This window comes from Sminthopsis crassicaudata, chromosome 1 (genome assembly GCF_048593235.1).
Source record: "Sminthopsis crassicaudata isolate SCR6 chromosome 1, ASM4859323v1, whole genome shotgun sequence".
In the NCBI taxonomy this organism is placed as follows: Eukaryota; Metazoa; Chordata; class Mammalia; order Dasyuromorphia; family Dasyuridae; genus Sminthopsis; species Sminthopsis crassicaudata.
This window is the reverse complement of record NC_133617.1, coordinates 753,081,430-753,103,422: the sequence shown is the minus strand read 5'-3', so window position 1 is coordinate 753,103,422 and position 21,993 is coordinate 753,081,430. Positions and strand designations below refer to the sequence as shown.

Below are 21,993 nucleotides of genomic sequence, written 5' to 3'. Positions count from 1 at the left end.
GGAGGGGAAGAGGCAGAAACACAAACAGAATCGTCTGTGAAGCAGCCTAAGCCTATGACAAGATTAGAAAAAGCATTGGTTAAAGCTAAGAGAGAAGGACAGGATGTAAGTGATTTTATACATGCATATCCTGTGATTGAAGAGATTGATTCTGTAGGCCATAAAAGGAGAAGATATGCACCTTTAGATGTGAATAAAATTAAGGATTTGAAAAATCCTTATGGGGCTACATCAGCTTATGTCAAAATGTTACTAGATGGTTTGTCTTATGAAGTCCTAACCCCGAATGATTGGAAATCCATAGCAAGGACATGTCTAGAACCTGGACAAAATCTGTTGTGGCTTGTGGAGTTTCATGAATTATGTAAAATCCAAGTCAGATGCAATTTGGAAATAGGAGTTAACACACAATTCACAAGTAAAGGAAGAATACCTTAAAAAATATAGCTTGCCCAGATTAACAGAGGAAGAAGTAAGTAGTCTAAATAGTCCCATCTCAGAAAAAGAAATAGACCAAGCTATTAACCAACTTCCTAAGAAAAAGTCCCCAGGACCAGATGGATTTACAGGTGAATTCTACCAAACATTTAAAGAACAACTAACTCCAATGCTATGTAAACTATTTGAAAAAATAGGGATTGAAGGAGTCCTACCAAATTCCTTCTATGACACAGACATGGTACTGATACCTAAACCAGGTAGATCGAAAACTGAGAAACAAAACTATAGACCAATTTCCTTAATGAATATTGATGCTAAAATCTTAAATAAGATATTAGCAAATAGACTTCAGAAAATCATCCCCAGGATAATACACTATGACCAAGTGGGATTTATACCAGGAATGCAAGGCTGGTTTAATATTAGGAAAACTATTAGTATAATTGACCATATTAATAATCAAATTAATAAAAACCATATGATCATCTCAATAGATGCAGAAAAGGCATTTGATAAAATCCAACATCCATTCCTACTAAAAACGCTTGAGAGTATAGGAATAAATGGACTATTCCTTAAAATAATAAGGAGCATATATTTAAAACCTCCAGTAAACATCATATGTAATGGTGATAAACTAGAACCTTTCCCTGTAAGATCAGGAGTGAAACAAGGTTGCCCACTATCACCATTACTATTCAATATAATACTAGAAACTCTAGCCTTGGCAATAAGAGCCGAGAAAGAGATCCAAGGAATTAGAGTAGGAAATGAAGAAATCAAATTGTCACTTTTCGCAGATGACATGATGGTATACTTAGAGAACCCCAAAGACTCTGCTAAAAAGCTATTAGAAATAATTCAGAATTTTAGCAAAGTCGCAGGATACAAAATAAATCCACATAAATCCTCAGGATTTTTATACATTACCAACACAATCCAACAGCAAGAGATACAAAGAGAAATTCCATTCAAAATAACAGTCGATAGTATCAAATATTTGGGAATATATCTACCAAAGGAGAGTCAGGAATTATATGAGCAAAATTATAAAACACTTGCCACAAAAATAAAGTCAGATTTAAATAATTGGAAAGACATTCAATGTTCTTGGATAGGCCGAGCGAATATAATAAAGATGACAATACTCCCCAAACTAATCTATTTATTTAGTGCTATACCAATCAGACTCCCAAGAAACTATTTTAATGACCTAGAAAAAATAACAACAAAATTCATATGGAAGAATAAAAGGTCGAGAATTGCAAGGGAACTAATGAAAAAAAAGTCAGAGGAAGGTGGTCTAAGTGTACCTGATTTAAAGCTATATTATAAAGCAACAGTCACCAAAACCATTTGGTATTGGCTAAGAAATAGACTAGTTGATCAGTGGCATAGGTTAGGTTCACAGGACAAGATAGTGAATAAAAATAGCAATCTAATCTTTGACAAACCCAAAGATCCCAAATTTTGGGATAAGAATTCATTATTTGACAAAAACTGCTGGGAAAACTGGAAATTAGTATGGCAGAAACTAGGCATGGACCCACATTTAACACCACATACTAAGATTAGATCAAAATGGGTCCAAGATTTAGGCATAAAGAACGAAATCATAAATAAATTGGAGGAACATGGGATGGTTTACCTCTTAGACTTGTGGAGGAGGAAGGAGTTTGTGTCCAAGGGAGAACTAGAGACCATTATTGATTACAAAATAGAACATTTTGATTACACCAAATTAAAAAGTTTCTGCACAAACAAAACTAATGCAAACAAGATTAGAAGGGAAGTAACAAATTGGGAAAAAATTTTTACAGTTAAAGGTTCTGATAAAGGCCTCATCTCCAAAATATACAGAGAATTGACTTTAATTTATAAGAAATCAAGCCATTCTCCAATTGATAAATGGTCAAAGGATATGAACAGACAATTTTCAGATGATGAAATTAAAACTATTTCCACTCATATGAAAGAGTGTTCCAAATCACTATTGATCAGAGAAATGCAAATTAAGACAACTCTGAGGTATCATTACACACCTGTCAGATTGGCTAAGATGACAGGAACAAATAATGATGAATGTTGGAGGGGATGTGGGAAAACTGGGACACTGATGCATTGTTGGTGGAGTTGTGAAAGAATCCAACCATTCTGGAGAGCAATCTGGAATTATGCCCAAAAAGTTATAAAATGTGCATACCCTTTGACCCAGCCATACTACTACTGGGCTTATACCCCAAGGAACTACTAGAGAAGGGAAAGGGTCCTGTATGTGCCAAAATGTTTGTGGCAGCCCTTTTCATAGTGGCTAGAAGCTGGAAGATGAATGGATGTCCATCAATTGGAGAATGGTTGGGTAAACTATGGTATATGAATGTTATGGAATATTATTGTTCTATAAGAAATGACCAACAGGAGGAATACAGAGAGGCTTGGAGAGACTTACATCAACTGATGCTGAGTGAAACGAGCAGAACCAGAAGATCATTATACACTTCAACAATGATACTGTACGAGGATGTATGCTGATGGAAGTGGATTTCTTCAACATAGAGAAGAGCTAATCCAATTCCAATTGATTAATGATGGACAGAACCAGCTACATCCAGAAAAGGAACACTAGGAAATGAATGTAAACTGTTATTTTTACCTTCTGAATCCAATTCTTCCTGTGCAACAAAAAATAGGTTCTACACACATATATTGTATCTAGAATATAATGTAATATATTTAACATATATAAGACTGCTTGCCATCTGGGGGAGGGGGTTGGAGGAGGAAGGGAAAAAATCTGAATAGAAGTAAGTGCAAGGGATAATGTTGTAAAAAATTACCCATGCATATGTACTGTCAAAAAATGTTATAATTATAAAATAAAATAAAAAATTAAAAAAAAAAAAAAAAAAAAAAAAAAAAACAATTCACAAGTAAAACTCCCAGGAAAGACCAGAACTAGAGAATTGTCAAGTACCGACTTAGCACTTAGTAAGAACCTAATATCTCATTATCTCATTAGCACTTAGGAAGAACCTAACATCTAGAACACCAGCTTTCCTAGGCTCCGTTGCCATAATTTATAAACTAGCTGGCTCTAATGCGCTTCCAAAGTGATCTCTGACCCTCTGGGGCATTTCAAAAATTAATGGCCCTTCCTTTAACAAATGAGGAAACTGAGGCCCCAGGAAGTAAAGGAAGTTGTTCCAAAGTCACGTGACAAGTAAAGTCTACAGCTGGGCTTTGAATTCAAACCTCCTGATATTAAGTGTGTTCTACTCCCTAGTGGCATTCTCTGATGGGTCAATGCCCCATTTTGTAGTCTATAATGACCTTGCCCATTGGGACAGAAAGCCTTCCTTTGGATCAGTGAAGATTCCCACATGTTGATGGCTATCCACTCCAAGTTATCTTCCCCACCGCCTTTCTCTGCTCCTAATTTGCATTTTAATTTGAGAGCCTGGATCTCATTAACACTGGAAGGATCAGGTCCTTCCCACACCCAAGGCGACTGCAGCCCCTCTCATTAAGTCTTGCTTAAAAGGAAGGGATGATTTCCATTTAATTTGGACATAGCCTAATGCAAAGATAACCAGACTGTCCTGAGTCAGACAAGCCTTGGACCAGTACCGGCTGGATCATGAGACGCTGCCAGGACTCAAACTTCCTTGTGTCGTTCCCCGTCCTCATCAGGCCACAGCTCACTGCACGGCCATTGGTAGAAGCATCGCTGTCTCCCACTCTGCCGTGGGACCCCCCACATGTGTCTAGAGCCCTCCTGGAAGCCATTCCCTCACTCTGAAATCAGCCCTCGCCCTCCAGCCCCAGCACCTTCCTGGCGTAGAGGCCGCGCTGCTCTGATTGACAGCCCTCAAAAGGACCCGGCATTTCCCTCTGATAAAAAGGAAGCATTTAACAGAAATCCTGTTGGGCTCTTCACTGGCAGAGAGCCGGATCCCGAGCTCCTGAATAGTAAAGGGGACGCTGTCATTTTACTCATGGAACAATTTCTTCGACTCTCACTAAGTTTCCTTTTTTGACTCTTTTCTCAGAAAGCACAGAATACCTTTTCCATCTGGCAAGAGGCCCGGGCTGAGAGCGGGTTTGGGGGTCCCGGGGACGGCGGTGTCCCCCCACCCTTCACGCAGGCACCTCCATGTGTTTCCTGGGCTCATTTAATGGCGCTCCGTGGGTAAAGGGGGCTCGTCCAGCCCCGCGTTCCCCAGCCTCGCATCCCCCTCGAGAACACTGTTTGCGCTCCCGAAAGCGGTGGGAAGAGAGACTCATGATGACGGCCAAGAGATGGCGCTGCAATTGATGCACGATCACTTTAGAGGAATCCATAATAAAAGAAATCAAAACCCCAAACGTCTCACTCTGGTAGAAAGGCCCCATTCAATGGGAACAACGGACCCTCCCCATAATGCCTCCGTTCTCACAAAAGCTTCAATTTTCTGTTTGCCAAACCTGGAGGAATTTTATGAAACGTGGTTTTCAAATGCGTCTGAAATAAATTTCCGTTCGTGAAACAGGCCGCCAAGCGTCCGACTGAGAGCCACACGCCTGAACTCTGAAGGCCCGGCTCCTCTCCAGGAGTCATTTTTCAGTGGAAATGCACACCCACTTCATTAGCCGCCGAGATAGGCTCTGGCTCGGATCAATACGTGACTCTAGAGGGAATTCTAATCAAGACAAAGATGGAGCGAACACCGCGGCCCCCCTCCGAGGGAAAGAGACATCGGCTCCTTTCTCATCCGCCTTCAAGAACCTTAACCATCTCGTAGCTCATTTAAGTAAAAAGCAGATCAAACAACACCACATTTATTCATCTCGGCTCCCAACGCCAGCTAGCTGCGACGCCAAACGCTGACGGGGGACAGTGTGATGGGCTGGAAGAGCCCGTGGAGTCAGACACCGGCTTGTCTCCACGAAGCCCTTACCTCTCTCTAGGGGCTTCCTCAGCTCCGCCACCAAAGCGGAAGCAGGGAGGAGGGAGGCGGGGAGGATCCCGCCGATGGGGACCAGCTGCGACCTCTCAGCATCTCTGAGGCTGGGTGACAGGGTAAGAGCTGGCCACGGTTCATCATCAGGGAGGGAGGTGGCCATTTAGGAGCATGCGGGACGGTGGAGGAGAGGCCCCGGGAGGCCGCAATCAGTAGAGGCAGGGAGCCCGAGGACTGAAGAGAGATCATGTGATAGCACAGGATTTCCATCTGACTAAGCTCAGCCCAGGCCGAAATCTGGTTAAGGCTTAAGTAACGATCCTCACTTATTTTTAATCACTTCTCACACACCCAGACCGTGGATGCCGTGGACCAGACTAACCGGCCGGAGCCGGGGCGCGGGCTGACGACGGAGCCCGAGGACGTGGGGATCCGGCCGGGTGTCCCCCCGGTGTCCCCCGGACCGGCCCCACCGCGGCATGAGCGGGGACGCTCGTCAGCCATCCCCTCCTGCTGGGCCCTCAGAAGGCCGGGGCAGAGGGAGCCTCGCCCGGGACGAGGGATGGACTCCTGACTCTGTGCTGAGGCACGAGATCCAGGGACCAGCATGGGCACAAGAGCAAGGCTGGCTCACAACTCGGTCACGGGCCACGGGAGCTGACCGAGGGAAGCCGGCTCCCACACGCCGCTCAGACGCTACTGCGGACCGACAACTGTGGCGACCGGACCGAGAGGGAGCGCCTTCTCACACGCTCACACTCACTCACACACATTCACACGCGCTCACACTCACATGTGCTCACACTCACACACATTCACACATGCTCACACACGCTCACACTCACATGCGCTCACACTCACACTCGCTCACACTCACACGCGCTCACACTCGCACTCACACACGCTCACACTCACTCACACTCACACGCGCTCACACTCACATGCACTCACACACACTCACTCACACTCACACGCGCTCACACTCACACGCGCTCACACTCACACGCTCACACTCACACTCACTCAGTCACACGCGCTCACACTCACACACGCTCACACTCACACGCACTCACACTCACACACACTCACACGCGCTCACACTCACACACGCTCACACTCACACTCACACGCGCTCACTCACACACGCTCACACTCACACTCACTCACACTCACACGCGCTCACACTCACACACGCTCACACTCACACGCGCTCACACTCACACACGCTCACAGTCACACTCGCTCACACTCACACGCGCTCACACTCACACACGCTCACACACACTCACACGTGCTCACACTCACACTCACACACACTCTCACGCGCTCACACTCACTCACACTCACACACGCTCACACTCACTCACACTCACACACGCTCACACACACTCACTCACACTCACACGTGCTCACACTCACACACGCTCACACGCGCTCACACTCATGCTCACACACGCTCACACACACACGTTCACACTCCCACACGCTCCCACACGCTCCCACACGCTTCTAAAGCGGCTCCCAGAAGGCCCTTTCCTAGCAGAGCTCCCCCCCCCCCCCTTCGGAGGCGCCCCTTCTCTTGCCTTGTTGAAGTCCTCCGACGTGGCTCTCATCTCCTTCCAGGTCTTGTTCAGCAGCTGGATGCAGATGCAAAAGAATTCCTCGAAGGAGCGGTCGTGGGTGAAGAACATGGGGTGGAAGTCATTGCAGGTCTCGCTGGCTGTGGGGAGAGGGAAGAGCCGGTGAGAAGGGGCAGGGATAGCGGACGGCACAGAGCCGGCACCGGCAGCCTCAGAGACGCGGGGGCCCAAGCAGCCAACTGTGGGGTGGGACCAGGCGCCCGCCGCCGCCAGCCATCCTCCTGACCGGCGAGCGGAGGGAGCCGCTTCCCGCCCGCCGGGGGCCACCCAGGAGGATACCAGGCCCAGAAACGGCAGCAGCAACATCATTGCCGAGGGCGGCCTTGACCGTCCTGGCTCCAGCCGCTGGGGCGGGCCCTTCTGTACCCGGCCTCCTGGCCCTGCCCGAATTCCGAGGCTAATTTAAGCTCAGCCAAAGACCGGCTGCCAACTTCCTCCTAAGCTGACGGCCCCAGAGGCGGCAAAGCCTCGAGATTTAAGGGCAGCCATGGTCAGCCGGGGGCCTCCAGCCACTGCAAAGCTGCCCTTCACATCCCCATCTGCCTTTTGTTTTTTAAAAAAATCCTGCAGCTTTAATCTCTTAGAAACAGCCACAGCCCCCTCCTGGGCGGACCCCTCCCTCCATCATCACCAGCTCCCCCATTTTGGCTAAATGACTGGTTTTCCCCTTTTGTATAATTAATTACACTTTCGCAAATGGCCTCCTCAATTATTTCTCCCCCATCTTCCTCCTCTTTCTGTCCTTGAGTTGGCAGTTGGGGGAGGGTGGGGAAGGGGAGGACATTCTCATTAGCCATCTGATGTCATTAACCGTTTCTCCTCCACACCCGGATACAGTCCTTCTGGTCCAGAGCAATCCTTTTGCACGTGCTCCCTCCTCCCTCCTCCCTCCTAGCCAAGCTCATCCCGGGCCTGCCCATCAAACTCTGGCCCTTCCTCGGGAGCCCCACTCTCCCAGCACGCCTCCTGGGGCCCCGGCCCGTTAACCGGACTGCTGCCTCCTGGTCCCCCGGCCCAGGTCTCTGCTGTTCTCATCCCCCTCCAAGCAGCTGCCAGAGCGGTCGCCCGATCCTGGCCTCCCCATCGTGGCTCCCTGTTTCTGGATGTGGCTCCCCACGGTCCCTCCCCCGGCCCCACAGGCCCACACCCTGATCCCGTCTTCCCGACTCCACAAGCGGACGAGATGTTGGGTCCCAGGTTTGCAGATGAAGGAGTGGAGAGGTGCAGTTTCTGGAGGGCGGGGGCATCTTGCCACAGCCTCTCAAGCGACATGGGTTGTTTCGTGGGCACTTAATAATGGCTTGTTGGGCCACGGCTGCGCTACTTGCTTCTTCGGCGCAGGATTCCCCCATGTGGGGCTCAGCCCGGCCGGCCCGGCCCAAACTCACCGGGAGAGCTGGCCCAAGCCATGGAGAACCACAGATGGAGGCAGTCTCCTTCACCTTTCAGTTACCCGGGCAGGAACACCCCGGCCTCTGAGCCCTTAAATAACCAGCTCTCCTCAGTCCCACAATCCCACTTCGGGGTCCCGCAACCCCAACTTCCAAGAGACCAAAGCGTTGGGAGAATAAACCTAAAGATTGCCAGAGGGTCGGTCAAAACAGATTTCCCCCACCTTCTTCTCAGAAGGAGGCCGGGCTGTAAGCTAAGAGTCCTGGAGGAATGGAGGAAGAGGAAGGAGATGCAGGGGTCTGCAGCGCCCCTGGATAACAGGATCCCAGAGAGGAGGCAGGAGGAGAGCCCAGGAGGACCCATCAGAGGAGGAGAGCCCAAGAGAACCCCTCGCGGGGGAGGAGAACACGATCCCAGATGGAATCCAGGAGTTGGTCAAGGCTGCCCTGGATGGCCCACTGGGCCAACGGAACACTCCGTCAAAGGGGAGACAAAGGGATGGAGGTCCATAAGAGCGTTCCCAAGCTGGAGAATCAGCACCAAATATTCCTGGATGAACACTACCCTGGGGAAGGTATAGGATGACAGACTGAGAGCTAGAAGGACCTCATCTAACCCAACAATTTCATTTTACAAATAGGGAAACTGAGGTCCAGAGAGGTAAGGAACTTTCCAGGACCATACAAGTGGTCCCACTGGGTGCTCTGAGCCCCAAATGAAGGCCCTTTGGTCAGACTAAAAGCCCCCACAGCCGTCTCACCCCACTTTGCCACCTGGGAAGGCTGGTTGAGCTGTTGTTGTCCCAGGGCTGAAGCCCAAGTTATGAGCATGGACTTCCTGCGCCTAAGACGTGAGGGGGTTTGGGTCAACGGTTCCGGTCGCTCCAGCTCCAGCCTTCGGGGCCTCCAAAAGTGGGGGCGGCCAAGCCGGACCCAGCATTTCTAGGAGGAGCGAGTAAAATGACCCCCAGAAAGGGGCTCAGCCAGGAGGCCCCAGACAAATGGAAGCTTTGATGATGAAGAGGAAGAAGAGCTCTAATAATCCAACTGTCAGGGCTCCAGGCTCCGGGCTCCCCCCCCCACTCCCCGGCTTCTAATCCTGCTTGTTCACATCTCGGGAATCAGACAGATGGGGCTGCTGATCTCAAGCAGCCAGAGGCCAAGGGGAGGGGTCCCCTCCGAGCTGCTGCCCTGCAGCCCCAGGGGAGCCAGAGCACGAGGCAGGCGGCCCCTGTGGGCCCGAGGCCACTGTGGGCACGAGGCCGTCGGTCACACTTCCATAAACACCAAATTTATAGGACCCCAGGAAAAGCCCTTAAAATCCCATTAGCATCGGAGGGCCTGGTATTAATTACAGGATTACAGCCTCTTTTCCTGCTTCAGCAGGACACAGTAAGTAACTGGCTCTTCTGTGGGAGGGCTGCTGGAAAGGGAGGCTGGCTCGGGATTTGAGGTGCCTAGGCCGGGGTAGGAGGCCGGGGAAGGAGGCCGGCGCAAGGGACAGCAGAAGGACCGGTCGGCGGGGAACAGGAAGAGTAAGGTGCCCCAATCTCAAGCCCTAGTCACCAGCAAGAACCCAGCTCTTTGGGCAGGGGCCAGAAAGGCTGGAAACCTGGCTTTTTCTCCCTCTTCTTTTCTTTCTCTTTCCCTTCTTTTTAACATTCTTTTGAAATTTTGAGTTCCAACTCCCGCCCTCCCACCCCCCATCCAATGAGCAGGCAAACAAGAATATCAATTATACGTGTGAAATCACTGAAAACATGTCCGTGCTGCTCACCGAGCAAAGCAAGACAAGGAGGCTGCACCTGGCGCCCGGACCCTCGGCTCTCTCTGGGGTGGGCTTTCATCCCGAGTCCTTGGGGACAGTCTCGTGTCGTTGTGTTGATCGGACACGTCGCGGTCCTTGTCACTGCCGATCCCCCGGCTCTCCTCCCGTTACTTTGCATCAGCTCACAGAGGTCTCACCTGGGTTTTCCTCCGCCAGCACGCCAGTGTTCCATCACAGCCGCGGAGCCCGGCCCGTTCGGTCAGCGCCCACGCTTCGAGCCCCAATTTTTTTGCCATCACAAAAAGTTGTTATAAATATTTCTGTACGAACAGGTCCTGAATAATCCATTTTTGTCTCTGGGATTCAGAGCTGGTTCGAAGGTTCTCTGGCTTCTTCTCCAGAACCATCAACAATTCATTAATGTGCCTGTTTCCCCTCCTTCCCTCCGGTCCCTGTCCTTTCTGATAAGTGAGTACCTCAGAGTTGTTTTCATTTGCCTTGCTCTAATCAATAGTGATTTAGAACATTTTTTCACATGACTATAGATAGCTTTGATTTCTTCTGCCTGTGCGTACTTTTTGATCATTTATTAATTAAGAAATAGCTCTTATTTTTTATTTTTATAAATTTGACCTTTCCCTATATATTTGAGAAATGTGGCCTTTATCAGAGAAACTTGCTGTAAAAATTTTTGGGTTATCACTTTCTCATCTATGGCACTGAGAAAAATGTAATTTCTTTAAAAATTTTTTTTTGCAAAATGTAATTTCCATGATTATCTCTTTTAATAAGGTCTATTTCCGCTTTTGCTTTGTGTGAGATGCCGATTGCTCCTCTTGCCTTTTTACTTCAGCTGAAGCATAATAGATTCTGCTCCAGCCCTGTTTTTAATTCTGTGTGTGTCTTTGTATTTCAAGTGTTGTCTTTTGTATACAACATATTGTTGGATTCTGGTGTCTGATGCATTCTGCTATCTGCTTCCATTTTAGGGCTGAGCTCATCTCATTCACAGTCATCATTATGATTATTAACTTGTATTTCCTTCCATTTTCTCTCTCTTTACCTTCTGCAAAAAGCTGTTTGCTTCTGGCCACGCATTGCCTTCGATAATTTGCCTCCCATTTTATCACCCCCCATCTATTATCCCCTTCCCCTCTTATTTCCCCTATTGGGTAACATAGATGTTCAACGTGTATATATAATCTTCTCTCTTTGATCTAGTTCCATCGAGAGGGAGACTCAATCACTGCCTGCCATTCTCCTCCATTTTCTCCTCCATTGTAAAAGCTCTTCCTTGCCTGCCTCTTTTATGTGAGAACAATCTCCCCATTCTATCTCTTCCTCCCCTTCTCCTAGGACATCCCTCTTTTACACACTCACACACATCATCCCAACATAACCGACTCACACCCGTGTCTTCTGTCTACGTACACTCCTTTTAACTTCCCTAATCATGATAATGTTCTTGGGAGTTACATGTTTCATCTTTCATGTAAAAATATAAATTTGACTTTCTTGAGTCCTGTACGATTATTCTTACGTGTTTACATTATTAGGATGCTTCTCCTGAGTCTTGAAGGTCAAATTTTCTATCCAGCTCTGATCATTTCATCAGAAATGCTTGGAAATCCTCTATTTCATCAAATGCCCTTCTTTTTCTTTTATTATTATTGTAGCTTTTTATTGACAACATCTGCATGTAATTTTTCAACAGTGACCCTTGCACTCACTTCTGCTCCAACTTTTCCCCTCCTTCCCTCCCCGCTCCCCTAGATGGCAGGCAGTCCCATACATGTTAAACATGTTAAATAAAGTATATGTTAAATAAAATATATGTGTACATATTTATTCAGTTCTCTTGTTGCAGAAGAAAAATCAGATTTAGAAAGGTAAAAATAACCTTCTTTTTCTACCGAAGGATTATATTCCTTTTTGCCGAGTAGGTTATTCTTAGTTATAATCTTAGTTCCTTTGCTTTCTGAAACACTTTATTTCAAGCCCTCCACTTTTTTTAAATGTGGAAGCTGCTAAATCTTATGGCCCTGACTGATGCTACATGATTTGAACTGTTTCTTTCTGTCTCTGCAATATTTTCTCCTTGACTGGAAATTCTAGAATCTGGCTGTTGTTCCTAAGAGATTTCATTTTGGGATCTCCTGCAGGAGGTGATTAGTGGGTTCTTTCAATTCTTATTTTATCCTCTGGGTAGAAAATATCAGGGCAGTTTTCCTTGATAACTTCTTGAAAGATGACATCTAGACTTTTTTTGATCATGGCTCTCAGATAATCCAATAATTCTTAATTTATCTCTCCTTGATCTATTTTACCAACGAGGTTTTACATTTTCTATTACTTTTTCCTTCTTCTGACTTTGTTTTTATTGCTTCTAAAAGCCTCATGGAATCATTAGCTTCTACCTGCCCAATTCTATTTTTAAGGAATGATTGTTCTCTAGTAAGCTTTTGTACCTCCTTTATCATTTGACCTATTCTACTTCTAAAAGAATGTGTTTCTTCAGTGACTTTTTATGTCTTTTTTTAAACCATTAACTCAATTTTGTTTGTAAGGTATTATTTTCTTAAGTAATTTTTGTATGTCTTTTACTAAGCTGTTAATTCTCTTTTCATAGTTTTCTTCACTCTCATTTCTTTTCCCATTTCTTCTTCTATTGCTCTTATCTCTTTAACTCTTCTATGAATTCCTGCTGGCCACAAGCCCAATTAGCATTTTTCTTTGAGGATTTACTTACAGCTATTTTCACATTGTCTTCTTCTAAGTTTATGCATTGGGTCTTCCCTACACCAACATAATAGATTTTTATGATGAAGTTCTTTTGTTGTTGCTAAAATTCACGCTTATTATCCCAACCTATTTCTTCACTTTGAACTTTTTATTAAAGCTGGGGTCTGCTCACCCGGGGGCGAGGAGGCACTGTCTCAGGCTTCAGGCTTTCTGTTGTTGCTGCTGTTCTTAGAGTTCTGGAGGTCTGTGATTTTTGGTGGTCCCAAGGTTGTGTGGTCATGGGAGAGTTGTGGTCACTGCTCTTCTGGTCACTGGTCTTTACTCAGGAAGGACCCCAGAACTGTGGCCAGATCCCCTGCTTTCCTATACTCCAAGGAGCCAGCACTCCTCTTGGCACTGAAACTGAGACCAGTCCTGATCCCTTGTTACTGACCCCCCCCCCCAATTCTGCTGCTCCTTTCCTTCCTGGAACTAAGACTCAGCTACTCATGTGCAATAGATGCATCAATCAATGCGAGCTGCACCCATTGCCAGCAAAAGGGGTCTTGGAAATTCTCACTGACCATTGGTGTGACTCCCTTATTGTCTCTGTGCCGAGCAAAGCCCCACCTTGGAGCTCCTGCTCAGGGCCTGTGTCCACCCTGGGGCCCACAGATCTCTTCTGCACACTCCTAACTTGTCTTGGGCCAGAAATAGTCCCTTTGACTACTCGACGGCTCTGCATTTGAGGAGTTATTTTAAAGCTGTTTGGAGAGGACTATTGGGAGAGTTCAGTTGGAAGCTGGCCTGTGCTCTGTCATCTCGGCTCTGAAGTCTGTGTCTTCAAGCCAGTTTTGAAGGTCTCTTTGAATCCTTTTATGGGTTACTCAACAGCAAAGCCCTGGAGGAGAGTTCCTAGCCTTCCTCCCTTCCTTCTCTGTCTAGATGAGAGAAAGTCCCTTATTAGAAGCTTACACCCCAGCCCCTTCCTGTCCATTAAAGACTGAGAAATGTATCCCCTAAATTAGTTATGGATCAGAGAAGGCAATTTTATACCATTGAAAGAGCCACAACCACAATAATTCCTATTTATGCAATGCTTTAAGTTTTGCAAAGTATATTATCTCATGTGATCCCTATAAAAACCCTGTGAGGCAGATGCTCTTATTTTCAAATGTATTTACAGATGAGGAAACTGAGGTTTGCCAAAGATCAAAAAACTAGGAAGTGTCTGAGGCTGGATTTGAAGCTGCAGCTTCAGCTCTCTGTCCACCACCGTTCCCCCCTTCCCCGTCTCTATCACCGCTTTTCTCAGGCGCTTTGCCATTGTCCTGACCCCGGCTGTGGCTCTGCCTCTGAGCCCTTGAGAAAGCCGAGCTCTGCTCCCACTGAAGTGCTGTCCTGGGCCTTGAACCCGCAGAGATAAAAGGTGTTTTCTGCCTCCTAGGCTGGCCGTCCCTCCTCCCAGGCCAGGCTGCCAGACGCCAGCCCGGGCTCCCTGGGACACAGGCTCTCCAGGCCCCGTTCCCCACTACAGTGACTCATTGCTCTCCCAGCTGTCTCCTGCCTACTGCACACATGGCCGGGTTATCTTTGGTCTGTTTTTGCTGGACTCACAAGCAGTTAAGATTGCTTCCCTCCTGGCAGAGCCCAAAGGCCATCATTTTTTTAAAGCATTAGCAATGAATCATTAACAATTACTTTTTTATGAATCAGTAAATTTCAAGAGAAACGAGGCTACCCACAATTCCTGGAAAAGACGTTGAAAAATGAACCATAAGAGGAAGATAAATGAAGATAGCCCCAAGATCCACCTAATGTATATCGAGAAGAAGAGAATGGATGATGTTGGAGGGGCCATGGGGAGACCGGGAAGAGGGGCACACTGGGAGGCCTGATTGGAACAGCTTGGAAAACACTGGGAATTATAAGGGGGAAAGCATGGAATTGTTCATACCCTCTGACTCAGGCTTCTCACTCCCGACCGAGTGGATACCTGCAGGGGTTGTTGGGAACAAGGAGAAAAGAAACCCCAGATGTACAATGACATTCATGATCTGTGTTCCCAAAAGAGATGGAAATAAAGCGTGCGCCCAATGACTGGGGAGCAGCTGGATGAACTCTGCTGTATGAATGTGAAAGCGCCTTACTGGCCTGGCACGGGGGAGGAGGAGGAGGAGGAGGAGGAGGAGGAGGAGGAGGAGGAGGAGGAGGAGGACAGAGACAGGAGGAGGAGGACAGAGACAGGAGGGGAGGAGGAGGAGGAAGAAGAGGAGGAGGAGGAAAGTGTGGAATTCTGAGAACATGGAAACCTGGGAGGCAAGTAAGGAAGGGAGGAGAGAGCAGAGCCAAAGGGCTAAGACAGTGACTGCAACAAGCTACCTAAAACCAGCACTGAATTGCAACAGAACCTAGGCACACACACCGGGGATGGGGGAAACGCAGTCCCAGGCAAAGCCACATCCTTCTTGAAGCAATCGTCAAAAAGTTTTGAGGGGAATGTCCTTGGTAGCAGAGGGTGTTTGGGTGTTGTTGAGAAATGCCTATGGAGTCAGAGAAAAATATTGTGTTTTTAAAAACACTTGTTTCACTGATTTTGTTACTGTTGTTCAATGATATGTGGGTATCCATTTCTTAAACAGAAAAATATGCATTTCAGAAGTTGTTTCTTTTTTTCTACCCTATTTTCATTATGTTTTCCCTAGATTAAGAGAAAACAATAGTTCAAAAGCAATTTTATTATATATTTTTAACATAACTTTTCCAACTTAGGTTCAGGTCTACCTCTCTCATTCAGTTAATAAGAGTCCTATTCAAGCTTTTTTGTAAACAATTTTTAAAAAAATCAATATATGAAAAAATATATTGATTTTTTAAAAAATTGTTTACAAAAAAAGTGTTTTTAAAATATGCACAGAAACCCATTTAAGAAGTTCCATGTTATTGTTTTTTTTTCTTCCCAGATTATTTTTACCTTCCGAATACAATCCTTCCTTTACAACAACAACAATTCGATTCTGCACATAAATATTGTACCTAGGATATACTACAAGATATTTAATATGTACGGGAATGCCTGCCATCTAGGGGAGGGGGTGGAAGGAAGGAGGGAAAATTCAGAACAGAAGGGAGTACAAGGGATAATGTTGTTTAAAAAAATTACCTATGCATATGTACTGTCAAAGAAAATGTTATAATTATAAAAATTAATTTAAAAAAAGAAGTTCCATGCTAGAGGCAGCTAGGTGGCGCAGTGGATAGAGCACTCGCTCTGAATTCAGGAGGACCCGAGTTCAAATCTGGTCTCACTTAACACTTCCTAGCTGTGTGACCCTGGGCAAGTCACTTAACCCCAGCCTCAGGGGGAAAAAAAAGTTCCATGCTTTGTCCCCAGAAATATGATGACTCAGGAAAATCTCACAGTAAAAAGGCAGCCATGAGGTCTCTGACAAATCTTCTAAGGGTCAAGACCCTCCCCCATCCAGGCCTGATAGAATCACATTCCTGGGGAAGATCTTCAAAGCCAAGATGGCTTTCTAACATTCAGATGGTCACATCTGAGAACTAGAGAACTAGTGGTTCCTAAGAGCTATCCAAGAATGATTTTAGTATCATCTTTTAAAGCTGCCAACTGAAGAAATCCTATCCAACGGTCCATTTAGAAATAAAGAATTAAAGTGACAAGACAATTAACTGGTTTGAATGATCAAAATCTTAAATGTACCTACTAGACTGTGTTCCATTTCCCCATGCAATTTGGTGAGTGAAAGAAAGGGTGGTGGGAGTACCAAAAAATATGAATCACAGTTATAACAAAGGAAAGACATTCGGCTTCCCTTCTCTTTTGTGCTCTGCAGCTCCAGCTTCAGAAGCTCAGAGAATTGCAGTTCCTGGAGCTGTAGTGAGTCTCTCAAGGTGGACAGGCTCCCAGGATGGCCTGCGACAGACTGTCTGGGGAAGGAGGGCAAGCTAGCTGAGAAGTGCAAGCAGCGGCTTTACTAGTGCCATTGGGTCCCCCCGTGATGAAGTGTTTGGCTGCGGTGATTGATGGAAGAAAACTACAAACAGCCCTCCGTCCACGGAGACTCCCCCGGCCTCCCCGTGATGATGGCGGAATGGTGGGGAGGACGTGAGCTAGCGGCAAAGCCCATCGATTTTAGTCCAGCTATTGGCAATGACTTAGTCATCAGGATTCTAAGCCTAACCTCTGACACTAGAAACAGACGCATCAATCCTGGCATTTTCTGTAACCCTGGCAATAATTCATGAGTATATTAAAGTCGGAGCATCTGAGAGCTGCATGGGACTTCAGCAGTCATCCAGCTCCACCCACACTCGGGAGATCTCACTAGAAAACACCAGACGAATGATTTTCCAGTCTCAGTTTGAGAGCCTCCAGGGAGGGGGATCAAGCACCTCTGCAGGCAGCCCAGCCTTCTCAAGGAAGCCTCTAAATGGCTCTTTACATCAAGCCCAAATGTTCCTCTTTAGACTTCAGTCACCAATTCTATTTTTACTATAAAGGGTCAGATGGGCCAAGTGTAATTTCTTTTCCAGGGAACAGCCCTTAGAATAATGCAAGGCAGTCTTCTTCCAGCACTCCTATTCCTGCACTCTATCTAAGTCATCTCTTCTTCAGGCTAGAAATACACCGTGCCTTTGTACTGTCCCTTTACAGCCCCAAATGAGACCCTCCTCATCCTCATCCTCAGCCCTCCTCTGATTGTGACACACCAGCATTCCCCCTAAAAGTAGCCCCCAGCACTGATCACTCCAGATGTGGTCTGAGTAGCCAGCTCCACGGGCTGTTCCGCCTTGTCTCATGGGATTGTCAAGTTACTGGACACTGGGTAAGGGATGCCCTGTGGGCAATGGGGGATCAGAAAGGTCAAGCCTAAGGGATCCCAGCTGGGCAGTCTGAAGGCTACACTGGTCCTCAGAAAAGCCCAAGGATGAAATTAATGTCCAAAGGGATGCTCTATGGTACTTACAGGAGGAGAAGAAAAGAGCTGTGTGGGAAGAGACGGCACTGGCTTGCAATCTGCACCCTCAGAGAGAGTTCCCCTTTGAAGATGTCCAACACCAACGTCCCCCACGGTAGAGGAGGCTTCTGAAGGGGGAGGCCCCCATGATTGCTTGTACCTTCAGTACAAGCTCTTGGGCTGTGCCTCCCAGAGGCAAGTAGCTCCAGGCTTGTGACTCCACTACTCCATGGCAAACAAGAACGAGCTTTTTGTCAAGTTTGGATTGCATCACAGCCTTTTAAAATGGAATTTCCTAGGGATGTAACCGAGAGCAAAGTGTTGGCTCTCGATTTTCCCTGCAAGCACATAACCAAATGTTCTGGCCCTGGGACTCAGTCCTGGAATCACAGACATGTGACTCCTCAAGGGTCCATCCCCTCATCTTGCCAAGAAGGAAGCTAAATGCTGACATCCCGGGGTCGCGCAACTTCATACAATTACTTAGATGGGACCGGAACTCCATTTGGAAAGCTAAAACATTCATTTATTATAGATTGTACACCAATATTTGGCTCTTATGCAAAATTAATGGACTTGTGAATGGACGGGAGTATCTGTAAATAAAGACATAGGAAGTGCAAACACTAAAGAAAATTTCCCTCCCTTCTCAGGTTTAAAATTGATGTGGATTTTTTCAAGAGGAAAATCAATTAAACAACAAGTATTTATTAAGCATCTACTATGAGTCAGAAAGCTAAGTGATACAGTGGACAGAGCTCCAGCCTCAGACACTTATTAGATGGAGGATGTTGGGCAAGCCACTACGTGCCTCAGTCTCCTCATCTGTAAAATGGAGTGGAGAAGGAAGGGGCAAACCAGTATTTTTGCCAAGAAAACCCCAAATGGCATCACAGAGAGCCAGACATGACTAAAAACACAACCGAACTGAACTCGTTGTGTGAGGGGCTAGGGATACAAGTACGACGAATGGAAAATCCTTATTTACTATTCAGTGTCTCCTGTTTCCAGTTCATGGAGCTACCTGGCATGGGGTTCAGAGAAAGGCTTTTTCTAACAAGATTTTATTGAGCTTCCACAGTGAGGGGGTCTTATTAATGGATTTCTTTTAAATCTCATTTTAATATAAAGAACAAAGAATTAATTCTACTCTTTAAAGGCCTAAATCTATTTTCTCTTTCTGTTCAGGCAAACCATGTTCACCACGATTGGCCAACGAGGCCTTCATTAAGCTCCCAGATGATAAGCCTGGATGCTGATATTTTTACTCAATTACCAAAAGCTATCATTTTCTCCACCTGCGCGAATTCACTGAGTACAAAACGGACCCATAAAATGGCAATTAGTCCAAGACCTGTTGCTTATTCCAATACACGTAATGAGGAGAAGAATAAAGTGATAAGAAAGCTTGGGAGGACGGGCACGAGCCAGGGAGGACAAGAATAACAATAGCAGGAGGAACAGAGAGCCCGCTCCCCTGACTCTAGAAGACTGACAAAAGCTTTGCACCTTCTCCCCTACCAGTGGGCGGGGCCAAGCACAAGGCGACCAGTTCTGCCATGAGCCCAAATACCCATGACAAATGTGGAGGTTCCAGAGCGAGACCCGCCAAGTGCCCAACATAACACTCTTCTCAGCACTTTAGGCAAGTGTGCCTTTCCTGCGTTTCAGTTTTCAAAATGTTACTGATAATGTTAATTAACGAGTTAATATTAATAATAATTAAAAGGAAAAAAGTCTAGGAGTCTGGAGTGGGGACAGGCCTTGAATCGGGGCATCAAGACCCAATCATGGCACTCGCCATCTTTCCTAGGGTTCTAATATTTGGACTTTGAGCATGGTGGTTAGCACCTTGGAGTGGAAATGGACAGTCACTGTCCTTGGGGATGGGACAGAAAGATGGCCACAGCAGAATGCTTCTCTTCAGTGCAGAGCCAGCCTGGCAGGGGATGGGGACGCCAAAGAAAGGCGCCAGAAATCCCACGGGGGGCCTGGGAGGCCGGGGTCTTTGGCTCCAGAGAGGAGATAAACATTCAGGATTCTGGGGAAGGGCCGGCCATTGAGCTGCCAGAGGAAGACTCAAGTGTGTCACTGACAAGGAATTGGATGATTCCATTCCCACAGCGGAGACCACATCAAAAATGCACAAAGAAAATGTGATTTTCTTTTGTAAAACTGTTAAACCAAACCCCAGTACCAGAGTCTCTGGATGGGGGCACATGGGAAAGCAATGATGGAAATATCAAAAACCCTGACCTGCTTGCTGACTATTCTACCGAACTGAACCTTGGCTGAGGGGCTTGCCCCCAAAGTCCCCCAACTCCTAATTCACAAAAACAAGCTCTGAGACCTTGACCTTGGCTCTCCTTTGACCTTGACCGTGGCTCTCCCTTGGGATGCGGAAGCCAATGCTGATGATTGCTGATCAATTGACTGATAAGCCTGGAAGCCTTCCTAGGACTGCTGGGAAAGGGGAAAGCCCACCCATTTGTGTCTGAGAAAACCTCCTCATGCTCCGGGTTCTGTTTGAACAGATGCTGCTTAACTACAGGTAATTGCCTGTGGCATAAATCATCGATATTGGCTGTAAGTGTCTGTACCGCATCTCACCTCTATCTTGTGAGAGCAGGAGTTTCAGAACAATGGGAACACGTTTATTCTCACGCACTCCTGTCCCTTGCTCGCGGGGCCAATCAGAAGAAAGCATTTCCTTGGATCTCACTGCTTTGCCGTATAGAAGAACGCTTTGAGAAATTAAGTCCCCCCAAAATTAAGTCAGAGGTCTCTTTGTCTCTCCGCTCTGTCCACCTCCCCTCTCTGGGTAACCTAAGGCTACAAGCCAAAACTCTTTTGGGAACGTGGGTTCCCTGCTCAGTGTTAGTGGGAGGAAGGAAGCAGGAGCAATGGCAGCAGGTCCTAAGGAGAGAGGGAGGCCACAGACCTTGTGGAGAGTGCAGAGAGGTCACAGCAACAGCAGGAGGAGGAGCGGGCAAGGGGGTGTCAGCATTTCTATATTAAAATCCCCGGGGAATAGGGTCACAGATTACAGAATCTGGCTGCTGGCTCTCCAAACACCAACAGCTGCTACAGCAGGCTGCCGGGGAGAGCGGGGGCTGGGCCTCCAAGCTAACAATTCTATGGATAAAGCCCTGGGGACCCCCCCCCCCCCAGTGAGAAGCCGGCTCCGGACCTCTGTCCCAGGACGGTGGCAGATGCAGCCCGGCCAGCCCAAGCCCTCCGCGCTCAGTGGTGCTGGAGGGGAAGGCCCTCTTGTCCCAAGTGTGAGATTCATCCAGAGACTTGGGCCCTTTCCCCAAACCCCAACTTTGCTCCACTAAAGCAATCGCCAGAGGAATTTGTGGACGTCGTGGCACTTGTTTCTCTGGCTCTGGGGCGTCCTCTTGGCTGCTCCCCCACACAAGGGCCCCTTGGGGACGAGGAGGTGGGCGGCTCCCAAGTCAGTAGGGAAAAATGACCCCCGTTTCCTGGCCCTTGGTGGGCCTTCTCTAATAATCGGTGCTCCAAAAACATCAAAACAATAGTCGGTGCTCCGGGTGCTGGGAATGGAAGCGGGACACCAGAATCAGGGCCATCACTGATTAATCTGGTCCTTGCCACATGCGTCCGGTGGTCCCGGGCTCTTAGTGCGCTCTTTTGGACAACAGTCTTTAGGATGGGAGAGAGGACGGGGTGGAACTCTGGCTACTGGAGTTCTGGACTCTGGACCGGTCAGGGTTCTAGCCAGGCCCTGTAGGAAGTGGCCGACACTCTTCCCCCAACCACGTGACACTTCCGGGACGGCACCATCTGTTTTAATTCAATCCAGTTTTGCTCCTTTGAGTGACTGATGGAGTTAATGGCAGTCTGGACCTTGTCCAAGTCAAGTTTGCGTCTTTGATTCTGTGGCTCAGTGAGGCGCTCTCTTCTGACAAAGGGGACCTCCGAGAAAGGATCCTCTCCGCACATTGCTAGGGGTGAGGGCTACGGCCTCTTGCATAACAATGCCGGGTCCTTGGGGGACTCTCTTGGGGGCAGAGGACTTTATGTCTCTGGGGCTCTGTGTCTGATAGTTAAGGGCTAATGAATGCCCGATGAGCGATTAAAGACGTG

The 21,993-nt window shown here is 47.2% G+C and overlaps 1 protein-coding gene across 3 annotated transcripts in view; it reads right to left on the bottom strand.

Annotated features, from left to right (window-relative positions):
* Positions 1–21,993, bottom strand: part of ELMO1 (engulfment and cell motility 1) — a 220,402-nt gene that overhangs the window by 74,598 nt on the left and 123,811 nt on the right. For all 3 annotated transcript variants that reach the window (XM_074284521.1, XM_074284523.1, XM_074284522.1), the window contains exon 16: positions 6,965–7,101. In XM_074284521.1, coding sequence (XP_074140622.1) covers positions 6,965–7,101 — 137 coding nt within the window. The remainder of the gene's footprint in view (positions 1–6,964; positions 7,102–21,993) is intronic.